The sequence below is a fragment of the Heptranchias perlo genome, chromosome 4, assembly GCF_035084215.1.
Source record: "Heptranchias perlo isolate sHepPer1 chromosome 4, sHepPer1.hap1, whole genome shotgun sequence".
Classification (NCBI taxonomy): Eukaryota; Metazoa; Chordata; class Chondrichthyes; order Hexanchiformes; family Hexanchidae; genus Heptranchias; species Heptranchias perlo.
The window spans coordinates 119,055,601-119,069,263 of NC_090328.1; the positions used below are offsets into that span (position 1 = coordinate 119,055,601).

Here is a 13,663-nt window from a genome sequence, read left to right on the forward strand (position 1 = left end):
TGTACAGTACACTCAACATGGATTCAGAAGAGAAGATCCTGCCTGATTAACCTCCTTGACGTCTTTGAGGAAGTGACATCCCAAGTGGGTTGTGGTAGGCCCTACGACATGTTGTACCCAGACCTCCAGAAGGTATTTGACAATGATCCACACAAAAGGCTGTTAGTTAGGCTCAAAGCTGTGGGGATTCAGAGCAAAACTTGGGTACGAAAAAAAACCCAATTGGTTGAAAGATGGAGAACAATGATATTTTTATGCCAGGATGGAGGGGAAATAACGAGTAGGATGTCCCAGGGGTGGATCGGTGGTGGGATCACAACTGTTTCTAAGTTGCGTTAATGACTTGCGCTCAGAAACCCAATGCAAATTGACCAGATTTCTGAACTAAATTACTGACTATGCATTCTTAAAGGACATTAGTCTTCACGATTCAAAATAAGGAAAAGGCATTTAGGAGGCACAGGGCATTAATGTTGCAAAGAGACACTGGGAGTAATTTTCACTTTCGATGAGGGGGTTTTAAAACTGCGTGAGCGGATGGGCTGCCCTTTATACACTGCGCCAGATTCTCCTTTCCGTTGAAGAGAATTGGGTAGGGTATATAACAGGTGGTCGATCTACTGCCGCCAGTTTTACACCCCAGTCGGAAGTGAGAATGAGCCCCACAGAGTGGCAGTCTCTGGATTTTCACCTGTAACCTTTTGACGTCCCACATCCCTGAGCTTTCAGTATCAGCTGCGTCAGTGCATGAGGATGCACCGAGTGGAAGCTTCATGCTTCCTTACACAGAGGAGGGAAACAAAATTGGAGAAAGAATCATCACTAGATCCCCCTAATACAACTTCTTATGGACAATACCTCCACAGACCCAGGAGGTCCAAAGTTGAACACCGAGAAGGAAATTTGTCGGGCACTGGCTACATAATACAAAAAACCTCACTGGGTACTGGGGAGGTTATGGAGGCTTGGAAGCATAGAATTACATAGAATGTACAACACAGAAACAGGCCATTCGGTCCATGCTCCACACGAGCCTCCTCCCACCCCTATTCATCTCACCCTATCAACATATCCTTCTATTCCTTTCTTCCTCATGTGTTTATCTTGCTTCCCCTTAAATGCATCTATACTATTCGCCTCAACTACTCCTTGTGGTAGCGAGTTCCACATTCTCACCACTCTCTGGGTAAAGAAGTTTCTCCTGAATTCCCTATTGGATTTATTGGTGACTATCTTCTATTTATGATCCCTAGTTTTGGTCTCCCCCCCAAGTGGGAACATCTTCTCTACATCTAACCTATCAAACCCTTTCATAATCTTAAAGACCTCTATTAGGTCACCCCTCAGCCTTCTCTTCTTCTAGAGAAGAGAGTCCCAGCCTGTTCAATATTTCCTGATAGGTATAACCTCTTAGTTCTGGTATCATCCTTGTGAATCTTTTTTGCACCTTCTCCAGTGCCTCTATATCCTTTTTATAATACGGAGACTAGAACTGTGCACAGTGCTCCAAGTGTGGTCTAACCAAGATGTGCCATCTATATTTTAAAAAGGGACATATTGGACCCAGGCAATCATTGATCTATTAGCCTTGCATCAATGCCAGGAAACGATACGATTGATGTAAGGAGACAACATTAAAAAATACATGCAAGTGAATTTAGTCCTTACCTGTAATGAATTCTATTCCCGAATGTGTACAGGCCTCCTATAATAACAGCATTCTGTAATGGTGGAGGTGGGCCACAGATCAGCGGCACACATGTAGGATATGGTTGACTCCATTTGCCTTTCTCTGTGCAGAACACCTCTGCCTTCCCCTTCATGGTGTAGCCAGGCAAACAGTTGTAGGTTATGGCGTTTTCATGCAAGGAACTGCTTCCGTTGAAGAATGCATTGCTTATCAATGGAGGAGCGCCACATGAAATCCGGCCACAATAGGGAAGGCTTGAATTCCACTTCCCTCCAGCTTCACAGAGAACTTGGGAGGGGCCCAGCAACTTGAACCCCTCCTTGCACTGGAAGGTTATTAAGCTTCCACAGCTGATATCTTGACTTATAGTAAATCCATTATGGATGACTGGGTGTTGACATTTGCAAGGTTCACACTTTGGAACACTGTCACTCCATGAGCCGTTCTGAAGGCAGTACCTAACTGAACTTCCTATCAGTCCGTGTCCGACAAAGCATAGATACTTTACAGAGTCACCGAATCTGAAGCTAGACCCATTTATAAACCCGTAGGAGATATCTTCTGGGGGTCCACAGTTGATGGGCACGCAGTGTGGTGGCTCTTCACTCCACGTTCCATCTGCCTGGCATGTAAGGCTCGCCATACCGTGTAATACGTAACCATCCTTACAATGGACTTGAATTTCTTTTCCAGGTGTGAATTCTGAACCGGCGATTTGCCCGTTTGGTATGTCAACTAGCGGTGGACACATGGCCAACTTGCATTCTGGCATCTCTCCACTCCAGCTTCCGTTAGCAAGACAGGTACGAGTCAAATCTCCCTCAATCAGGAATCCCTTATTGCAGCTATAATTCACCAGGCTCTGGAATGTATAATTCATCCCGGTCATGTTGCCATTGTCAGGAATGGGGGGTAACCCGCAGGAGATCGGGACACATTGAGGCTCTTCGCCATCCCATTCTTTATTACCTTGACAGGTTCTTCTTACAGGCCCGGCTAATAAAAATCCAGAGCTGCATTCATAAAATATCACGCTCCTGTAAGTGTGGTTACCGCCCTTCGCCAAGCCATTTGCAATTTGGTGCGGGGCCCCGCATGACACCAGCTGACAGACCGGAGGCTCAGTACTCCATTCACTACTTGAAGTACAGTATCCGGTAGCTGAGCCAACAAGTTCATGGCCAGGATCACATCCATATTGTACCACACTTCCAAGCAGATTGCTTGAAAACCTGATGTATCCATTTTCTAGATTAACTGGTAGCTCACACTCGATCAGTATACAGGAGGGCGCACCTCCATTCCATGTTCCATCTTCTTGGCATTCCAGTATGTGAGATCCCACCAGCTCATAGCTCTTGTAACAGTAATAATGGATCACAGTTCCACACAAGAACTCTGATGTCTGCAGAAGATCCATGTTCGATGGAGTATTCCCTATTTCTTTGTCGTTCCTGGAGTTCAGTTGTGGCATTTGCTCAGAAGCGGAAGTCAGAATTCCTTTCTTAGACCCAACGTCTGAAGTGAGGAAGTTGGTCGTGGTGTCGTAGCCACTTCTTTGATCATCTGACCGTACATAGCTCTCAAGTCCTTCGTTATCATGTCCATCCTGATTTTGGGTTACCTCATATCCACCAAAATCTATGTGAGGTGGTAGGCCACAGTCCACGGGCACACAGTGAGGGAGGGCACTAGACCATGACGATTCTTCACAGATGTGCATGGCATTGCCAATTAAATGAAAACCAGGAAAGCAGCTGTAGAAAATGAGAGCACCAAAGCTATAATCAGAGCCTTCAACAAAACCATTTTCTATAAGCTGTGGTGGGTCACATTTGATGAGCTTGCAAACAGGGGCCTTTGCGTTCCACTGACCCGTCTCCAAACAAGTCAGTTTTTCCTGGCCTTCTGACTGAAAGCCTGTATTGCACACATACGTGACGGTATCTCGGTAATATAATTTCTCAAACAAAGCTCTGCCGTTTGTTACTTTTTGGGGAGTGGGGCATTCAATTGGCTTACAGATTGGCTTTCCCCATAGCCATTCACCATTTTCGCCACACACAACGGTGGTGTTTCCTATTAAACGGAAGCCTGGCTTGCACGTGTACACGGCATTGCCAAGATAGGTGAGGCCCTGTACATCTACAATTCCATTCTCGATCGACTCAGGCTGTGGGCACTCCACAGGGACGCATTCTGGCACTGGGAGGCCCCAGGTTCGGTTGGCTTGGCAGGTTAGGAACGGCTTTCCCTTTGACACAAATCCATCGGTACAGGTGTAGTTGGCAATGCTGCCGAAGTAAAGGTCAGAAACTAAAACATCTCCGTACTGGACCTCTGGGGGCTTCCCGCAAACCACAGGCTTACAAGCGGGGAAGGAGTCATTCCACTGCTGAGAGGCCAGGCACTTTAAAATCGAAGGCCCCTCTAAAATGTAGCCCTCCGTGCACTCCAGCTGGATAATCCCGCTCTTATTTGTCTCTCGGACGATCAGATGATTCTCCGGCGGTGGTTCTGGGCACCTCAGTGGAATGCACTCTGGGTGTTGGTTCCCACTCCACTTCCCATCTTTCTGGCATGTCAGTACCGCATTTCCAGAGAGCGCATAACCTTCCTCGCAATACAGTTCAACTCGCGAGTCTAGACCAGAGTCTGGCCCTTTGAAGTGCCCATGTTTAACGGCTGGAGGCCTCCCACAGTTCACAAGGACGCAGGATGGTGATGATTCGCTGTGCCAGTGTCGATTACCCTGGCAGATACGAACTGGACTCCCCACCAATTGATAACCATGATTACAATGATACCTGACTTGGTCCTGAAACAGTATACCATTCTTTATCTGCAGTCCAAGAAGAAGAACAAGGAATTCATTATCTATTTACCTGCATCTGAGACAGCTTTTCTAGCCAATTTAGCTATTTTTTAAGAGTAAAAGAACCTTCATATATGATGAATACATTAAGAAATTTTATTTGCAAAATACCAACAATCTTATCAAGTCCATCAAGCCCTTTTAAGTTCATCTCAGATTGGACTGTTAAAATCAGATACTAGGAAAAATTAATGTTATGTCACATTATATTATATTCAACTGTGAGCAATATTATTGAAACTTTTATCTTAAGGCATTGTCACACAAGATTAAAAAGTAACCATTACTGTGATACAGAACCTGCAGGTTTAAAAACCGCAAGAATTACCATTAAGTTTTGCTGTTTGTGGGATCTTGCTGTGTGCAAATTGGCTGCCGGGTTTCCTACATTACAACAGTGATTACACTTCATTAAGTATTTCATTGGCTGTAAAGCACTTTGAGACGTCCTGAGGTTCTTTCTTTCTTTAAGATGAAAGTAGTACAATTTTAAAGGGGGTGCAGGAACAGAGAGACCTGGGAGTATACATACACAAACCTTTGAAGGTGGCAGGACGAGTTGAGAAGGCAGTTCAAAAGGCATATGGGATCCTGGGCTTTATAAACAGAGGCAGAGTACAAAAGCAAGGAAGTTACGCTAAACCTTTATAAATCACTGGTTAGGCCCCAGTGGGCCTGGAGTATTGGGCACGATTTTAACATTGAAAAACCGGTGGGTTGGGGGAGGGGGGGGCATTAAAAATCGCAACCATTTCGGACCCTCCCCGACACGCCCACTTCCGGTTTCCATGGAGGCGGGACGAGGGGCTGCAGGCCTCCATTTTTGCAGAGTTTCCAATTTCAACCCCTGGGGGCCAGGATTCCTGGGCCTTCTCCTTCACGCCACGTGAGAGGAGGCGAGAAGGCCCGAAACAGCAGGTAAGTACCTTTCTGGCACAGCATGTGGGCCTGGAGGAGCAGGAGTGCTTCTCCCAGGCCCAACAAGCCTACCTGCAGCGACACCCCAATGATCGCGGCCCCCCCCCCAACGATCACTGACCCTCCCCAACGATCGCGGACCCCAGCAATACGCCCAAATCCCAACACCGCCCCCCTCCCGTGACTGACCGCCGATCCCTCTCCCCCTGACTGACTCCCTCCACCTCCCCCCCTGTGGACCCCCATGCCCACTGGTGCCCCTCTACCCACCCATGCCCCCGTGCCCCCATGCCCATCGGTGCTCCCATGCCCACCGGTGCCCCACATACCCCCCCCCATGTCGTGTCCCCCCCCCCGATCCATACAATCAAAGACTTACCCGATGACTTACCTGAACACGTTCTCTCCCTGGCTGCTCTCCCGTCTGACTGAGGCCAGCCGGTCAGTCAGATGGGAAACCGACAAAAAAAAGCAAAAGACGTCCTTATGTCAAAATCTTAAGGACGTCTGGGAAACCTGTACTTCTGGGTTTCCCATCTGCAATTTGACATCCCCCCCACCCCCTTCCTAGCATGGGGTCAAAATCATGCCCATTGTGTCCAATTCTGGGCACCACACTTTAGCAAGGATGTCAAGGCCTTGGAGAGGGTGCAGAGGAGATTTACTAGAATAGTACCAGAGATGAGGGACTTCAGTTAAGTGGAGAGACTGGAGAAGCTGGGATTATTTTCCTTAGAGCAGAGAAGGTTAAGGGGAGATTTGATAGAGGTATTCAAAATCATAGAGGGTTTGGATAGAGTAAATAAGGAGAAACTGTTTCCAATAGCAGAATAGTCAATAACCAGAGGACAGAGATTTAAGGTAATTGCCAAAAGAACCAGTGGGGAGATGAGGAGATTTTTTTTTACGCTGTGAGTTATTATGATCTGGAATGCACTGCCTGAAAGGGCGGTGGAAGCAGATTCAATAGTAACTTTCAAAAGGGAATTGGATAAATACTTGAAGGGGAAAAATTTGCAGTACTATGGGGAAAGCACCGGTGGGCATGGGGGTCAGTCAGGGGGAGAGGGATCGGCAGTCAGTCACGGGAGGGGGGCGGTGTTGGGATTTGGGGGTATCGCTGGGGTCCACGATCGTTGGGGAGGGTCAGAGATCGGGGTGGGGGGAATGGGACTAATTGGATAGCTCTTTCAGAGAGCCGGCACAGGCACGATGGGCTGAATGGCCTCCTTCTGTGCTGTATCATTCTACAATCCTATGAAAGACAGCGAAAGAGATCATTTTATATGGTTTCTCCAAGTTAAATCTAACAATCGAATGATCATAAAGTATAATGTTATTGATAAGGTACCTCGACGTTCCCGTTTGCAATCTGAGGAGGCTCCCCACACGACACCGGCTGGCAGCTTGGCAGCTGGCCGCTCCATTCTCCATCAGCCTGACACGTTCGTTTCTTCTCCCCCTTAACGTAAAAGCCTGTGTTGCAACTGTGCGCCACGACGGCCCCGAAGCTGTAATTGGTTCCGCTCACCTGCCCTCGCTCAATGCTCGGGGGCTTCCCGCAGCGGACGGGGATGCACTGTATGCTAAAGGGAGACGGTCTCCACTGGCCGCCTCGGACGCACTCGATCGAAGCGGAGGTGTTCAGCACGAAGCCCTCCGTGCACTTGTAACTGACCTGCGAGCCGGCGGCAAACTTCTCCTTGTTAATGGTCTCCAAAATAGCGTAGGGCACGAACAGCGGCTTCCTGCAAAAGTCCGCGATGCAGTGGGGCATCGCCTGGCCGTCGGGGGGTGCCCACTTCCCTTTGGAGTTGCAGACCAGCTGCGAGTTGCCCGCTATGCTGTGCCCGTCCGTGCAGTAATAGATTGCAATGTCCCCGTACAGCTGGTGACCGGACTCGGGCAGCGCGTGGTCAATATTGGGAGCTGGGCCACATGACAGAGGAACACACTGCGGGGCACTGTGACTCCACTCTCCACTGGCCAGGCATTCCTTGCTCTCCGACCCAATCAAAGTATAACTGCAACGACAAAATAAATGGGAGACCAGAAGGAAGGTTACACTGGGCACTGGAACAAGGATCAATGTACAGTCCCCACCACTGGAAACGACCACATTTAAAACGGGCAGTCGATTATGTCAGCCAAGAAGCGATAACCAGCTGATAACAGGTGTCAGCCATGGCTCAGTGGGTAGCACTCTTACCTCTAAGTTCACGATAGGTCGAGGGTTCAAGCCCCACTCCAGAGACTTGAGCACAGAATCTAGGCTGATACTCCCTGGTGCGAGTACAAAGGAGAGTGCTGCACTGTCGGAGGTGCCGCCTTTCAGATGAGATATTAAACCGAGGCCCCGTCTGCCTTCTCAGGTGGATGTAAAAGATCCCATAGGCACTATTCCAAAGAAGAGCAAAGGAGTTCGCCCTAGTGACCTGGCCAATATCTATCCCTCAACTAACATCTGAAACAGATTATCTGGTCATTATCACGTTGCTGTTTGTGCGAGCTTGCAAATTGGATGCTGTGTTTTCTATATTACAATGGTGACTACACTTCAAAAGTACTTCGTTGGCTATAAAGCACTTTGAGACATCCTGAGGTCATGAAAGGTGCTATATAAATGCAGGTTCTTTCTTTCATTATTCATTCACACTCATGTCAATTTCTAAGTTGCTCCGTTTATTTCGGGCAGAAATATCTGTGCTTCCTCACTTGTTTGCACCTCGTTAAGGCGCACTGAATGCACAAATAAACATGAGTTGATAACACCTCATTAATGCACCTTCTGTGTAGTTAAGCCTTTCTAATCCCCTCTAAGTGATGTGGGGGATTATGGTTTGTAAACTGACTGCAGTTTAAGTAAAGCCACAGGTCAGAATAGAGCTACACAGAAGGAACAATCTTGTTGATTACTGAAATATGCTATGCCTTTATAGCGGCCATCACGTAAAGCAGGCAAATCGCGTTCGCACAAACCCACCCGCTGTTCTGTGGGCACTGTAATTGTAAGCACGCCCTTTAAACAATGGCAACTTGCATTTATTTGGCGCCTTTAATATAGAAAAATATCCCAAGGTGCTTCACAGAGGCATATCAGAAATAAAGTTAAATTATATTGCAGTCTCATTCTGAGTTCTCATGTACCAAATGCCATTTTTTTCCCCCGATTTGTATCATGCTGTATTTTGTGATAAGAGTATAGAGGTCATTATTTTGTCATAATTTTATTTCATAAACGATGCCTGATTAGCAACATTAGTGCATAAATATACTTATAATAAATGCAGCTTATAATTTGTTTTCAAAAAATATTCATGTAATATTCCACTTTCTATATGTGGTCCAAGTTATTTGCACATTAATCATTGCTACAGGAAGATAATGTTGATTGAATAAAGTTTTGACAGTTAAAGCCATACTGGTGTTGGGGGAAAGGGAAGGGAATGGGAAGCTTTCCTCCCCTCCTCACCCAAATTCCTAGATTATTAAAGTACATTGAACTGGGGGCTTAGAGGGTTAAATTATGAGGACAGGTTACATACACTTGGCTTGTATTCCCTTGAGTATAGAAGATTGAGGGGTGATCTGATCGAGGTGTTTAAAATGTCGTAAGGATTCGATAAGGTGGATACGGAGAAACTAATTCCTCCGGTGAAGGGAAATCGAGAACGTGGAGACATAATCTTAAAATTAGAGCTAGACCGTTCGGGAGAGAAATCAGGAAGCATTTTTTCACACAATGGGTAGTAGAAATCTGGATGTCTTTCCCCCAGAATACACATAAAAATCAGATTGGGATAAAATTTTATCTTTTGTTAAGTGGGATGTTTGGCCTGAGGACACACAGAGCAGAACTGACACAACGTACAATCTGCAGAGGAGATAAAAGGAAAAGTTTTGGGGGTCGATTGGAGTGTTCAAGACCGAGATCGATAGATTTTTGTTGGGTAAGGGTGTCAAGGGATATGGAGTAAATGGAGTTGAGGTACAGATCAGCCATGATCTGATGGAATGGCGGAACAGGCTCGAGGGGCTGAATGGACTACCCCTGTTCCTGTGCTTCTAATTGCTAACCCCTCTGTGGCAGAACAAGATAATTTTTTTTTTATATAAAAGGTGATGGATGACCTTACCCTTCCTTACAGCTGTAGGAAATCGAGCTCCCAAAGGTCACGTTGTTTCCGACGATGTCAGCATTGGGAAGTGCTGGTGGAGGCCCACAGGATATGATCTCACACACTGGTGCTGTGCCATTCCATTGACCGGTGCTGTTGCAGGTTAGTGTGGGCAGACCCCGCAACCTTCAGTCATTCAAAAGAGGTTAAAAGGAGCCGCAAGCACGACATACATCAGGTGTACAGACTTACAGTTCCGCGTTACATTGGCAATCACGCTCAGAGAGATCACAATGATAGCTGGAGTGGGAAATGAAAAATATCCACTGGTGTAGTGGTGATGGTCTTCTTACAGAGAATGTACAGCACAGAAACAGGCCACTCGGCCCAACTGGTCTATGCCGGTGTTTATGCTCCACACAAGCCTCCTCCCTCCCTACTTCATCTAACCCGATCAGCATATCCTTCTATTCCTTTCTCCCTCATGTGTTTATCTAGCTTCCCCTTAAATGCATCTATACTATTCACCTCAACCACTCCTTGTGGTAGCAAGTTCCACATTCTCACCACTCTCTGGATAAAGAAATTTCTCCTGAATTCCTTATTGAATTTATTAGAGACTGTCTTATATTTATAACCCTTGGTTTGGTCTCCCCCACAAGCGGAAACATCTTCTCTATGTCTACCCTATCCAACCCTTTCTTAATCTTAAAGACCTCTAATGAGTCACCCCTCAGCCTTTTCTTTCCTAGAGAAAAGAGCCCCAGCCTATTCAATCTTTCCTGATAGTTATAACCTCTTAGTTGTGGTATCATCATAGTAAATGTTTTTTTTTTGCACCTTCTCCAGTACTTCTATATCCTTTTTATAATATGGAGACCAGAACTGTGCACATTACTCCAAGTGAGAGTCTGCAGCTGAAGTTAAGGCACATTGTTGTGGCAGAATACAGAGAGGCTTAAGGCCTGACTTTAACTTCAACTGAAGTCAATGCTGAAGGATTATGGACTTTTTAATACCAGTTTTAAGGAAACTAAAAAGAAATCCTCGATTGCTCACGAAACAGAATTTGATTCAAAATATTAACAACAAAGGATAGAAAACAGGATTGTCAATCTGACTGCTTAGAAGGCTAACTGAGACGATGTCCTTTCATGGAGCTAAGGGACAAGGTTGAAGAAGATAGCTGCCCAGTTAGACCTTGAGGCACTGTGGAAACATTAGAAAATTGCTTTTGCATCAGAGAGAGGGAGGATTGGAAGTTACTGGGAAGTTTGGTTTTTGTCAGCAGCCAGGGTATGAAGAAGGACTGTTTAACCCTCTAAAAGAAGAGACAAGTCTGCAGTGGGCAGGGAAGGAGTGCACTGTCCAGGAAGAAAGAAAACGTCAAGAGCGCCACCCTCATAGACGAGGGCATGATCAACCCTTCGTTTTGGGTGTTATACAGACTCTCCTTTTAAGGCTGTATTATTGTTAACTGTTTATCGAATAATTGGTGGAAGTAATCAAGATTCTACCAATACGTTGACTTACGTCTGTGACTCATCTTCCCTTTGGGTTTGAACCTAAACTCTATAGACATTAGAGTGAAATCCTACAAAGTGGGTAAAATCCTACAATGGAAAGGAAAATGGCCATGGTGTGTAACGGGAGGCCGATTCACCATCACCTGTTTTCCGCCATCACTGAAAGTTAAAATCAACTCTTTACTTTCTATCCGATCTAAACCCCAGGTCTCTCTGTTCCTGCACCCCCTTTAAAATTGTACCGCTTATAATATTTGATCTGGAAAATTTCTATTGGATGAAACCTAGTCAAATTTTGCTTTTGTTTGAACGAAAGGAAACGTAAGAGATCTCTGTGTTTTTTTCCCCGCTGTGGTAGGTGTTGCTGTGGACGACCAATAGGTTAGTATGTTGGATCACAGCCAGTCATCTCTGACAGTCAGAATGAAAGTATTGAAAGCAGAACCACAAAGAATGATTTACATTCTGTCAGCGAGGACACTCAGCTCAGCCCCACAGATGCCTTTGGACTATTGGGCCACAATTTGCTGTCCAAATAACGGTGAGGCTAATGGTGCTCACCGTTATTGATGTGCAAATCGTACAGCAACTTCAGGCGAGGGGCAGATGTGTGGTTAAACGCGGAAATCCAATAGTTGCTGTCCTAGAGGCGCTGCTTTGCCGTTTGCTTCCTGAAAACGGCATCTCGCCGTCTGACTCACCATTGAACGGCGGGAAGTTGCTGTATTTGTGCGGTAGATATGAACTAAACTCGCCACAGAAGTTATGTCTTGTCCGTTACAGTCTATGTACCCTTTCAACGCCCTAAATAGTGTTAATTACTGCCAGTCATCCTCACTGGCACCGAAAATTAATATTACAAGTGTGGAGTCTCATTCCTTCAGGATTTAATTGTTGTTGGAGATTTTAAAATGTAAAATTTAAAATAATTTTTTTGTACTTTCCCTATCTTTTTCTCTCTCTTAATTCAATCTCTCTTTCCCTCTCTTTATTTCTCTTTTTGTACCTGATTTGACATTGAATTCACCCACTCTAATTTACACTTCCTTCTCAGTCCTTCCTCTGTTAGTTTCTCAATCCGTCAGCCTGGTCGGTTAAGGAGATACCCAGTTGCTTGCCCTGTTCACTCAGGTCCCAGAGGCCCTGTTTTCCATGCTGTGACGATATCAGCTCGCACTTTCAGCAACTTGCCAGGCAAAAAATGTTAAAACCTAAACGTGCAAGGGGCAAGTCTAAATAACAGCAGATGCCGTTAGATGCCCCCGCCACAGCAAATTATGACCCCATTAAATTCCAGGGAGGAGGACACTCCATGGTAACGAGCAAAGCTACAGTTCATTATCAGGGTTAACTTACTGGTATCCATTGTTGCAGGTGTAGGAAACTGTGGAGAGGTATGTGATCCCATTCAAGTCGTATCTACCACTGTCAGTATCCTGTGGAGTAGGGCACATCAGAGGTTCACAAGCAGGCGTTTCATGACTCCAACTACCATTTGCTAAACAAGAGATTTCTGCTGCTCCAGACAACACATATCCCTTATTGCAACTATAAAAGGAAGAAAAGTGGCATTTATTCTTTCTGCATGAAAGGATCCAAAAAAGTAATCTTTGGCAAACGTTAAATAGAATTACATAGGATTTTATCCCCCTCCAGCCCTACAACCCTCCGAGATCTCTGCGCTCCTCCAATTCCACACGGGCTTCCTCCCAACCAACTTTATCTCACCCCATCAACATATCCTTCTATTCCTTTCTCCCTCGTGTGTTTATCTAGCTTCCCCTTAAACGCATCTACGGTATTTGCCTCAACCACTCCTTGTGGTAGCAAGTTCCACACTGCATCGCAACTTTGCGGTTGAGAAAAGGTACAGTTTCTGAGACCAAAGTTAGCATTTAAAGCCTACAGCTTAAAGTTTATTACATATATAATAATGGTTAATTATGACAGTATGGTCTATCAGTGCCAGATCAATTCCAATATGGGTTACTTCCTTGAAATGTTAAATATTTCTTTCTTTATTACACTTAAATATGCAAAAATCAAAAAAAAAGAACTGGGGAATGAAATATGGACACGTGTAAACAAAACCATTGAGGGGAGAAATGAGAAGGGGTGAATTGATTGTTCGCTAGGCTCCAGAATATGAATAATTCATTTATGTTAATGAGACTTGCTGTTGTCACGGGCTACACCAGATTCACTTATTGGCCCAAGTGCTTGCTGCCAAACAAGTCAAGAGTGTGTCAAGACTCAAATATGAAGTGACTTCAGGTACAACTTAAAGCTGAATTGATATAAAGAGTGCTCAATGGCTGACCGAGTCTGCACATTGATTAGCTCAGCCCCCTGGAGAATATGGCCCCAGGTCATAGCCCAGGCAATGGCGGACGTGCTACCATTGGCTTCAATGAACCCTGGGTTTTGGTTGATGAACATTGGCTCGAGTTATCGCTGCTGAGTATACACTGACCCCAGCAGGAATCGCACGTGCGTGGGCATCAGGTGACAAGATTAAGCTCAGCTGCGATGCTCT

General features: G+C 45.6%; 1 protein-coding gene across 1 annotated transcript in view; it reads right to left on the reverse strand.

Annotated features, from left to right (window-relative positions):
* Positions 1-13,663, reverse strand: part of svep1 (sushi, von Willebrand factor type A, EGF and pentraxin domain containing 1) — a 204,790-nt gene that overhangs the window by 60,856 nt on the left and 130,271 nt on the right. Inside the window, exons 35-38 of the mRNA XM_067983570.1 lie at positions 12,484-12,675; positions 9,620-9,787; positions 6,835-7,507; positions 1,669-4,532 (exon numbers count right to left, since the gene is read on the reverse strand). Coding sequence (XP_067839671.1) covers positions 1,669-4,532; positions 6,835-7,507; positions 9,620-9,787; positions 12,484-12,675 — 3,897 coding nt within the window. The remainder of the gene's footprint in view (positions 1-1,668; positions 4,533-6,834; positions 7,508-9,619; positions 9,788-12,483; positions 12,676-13,663) is intronic.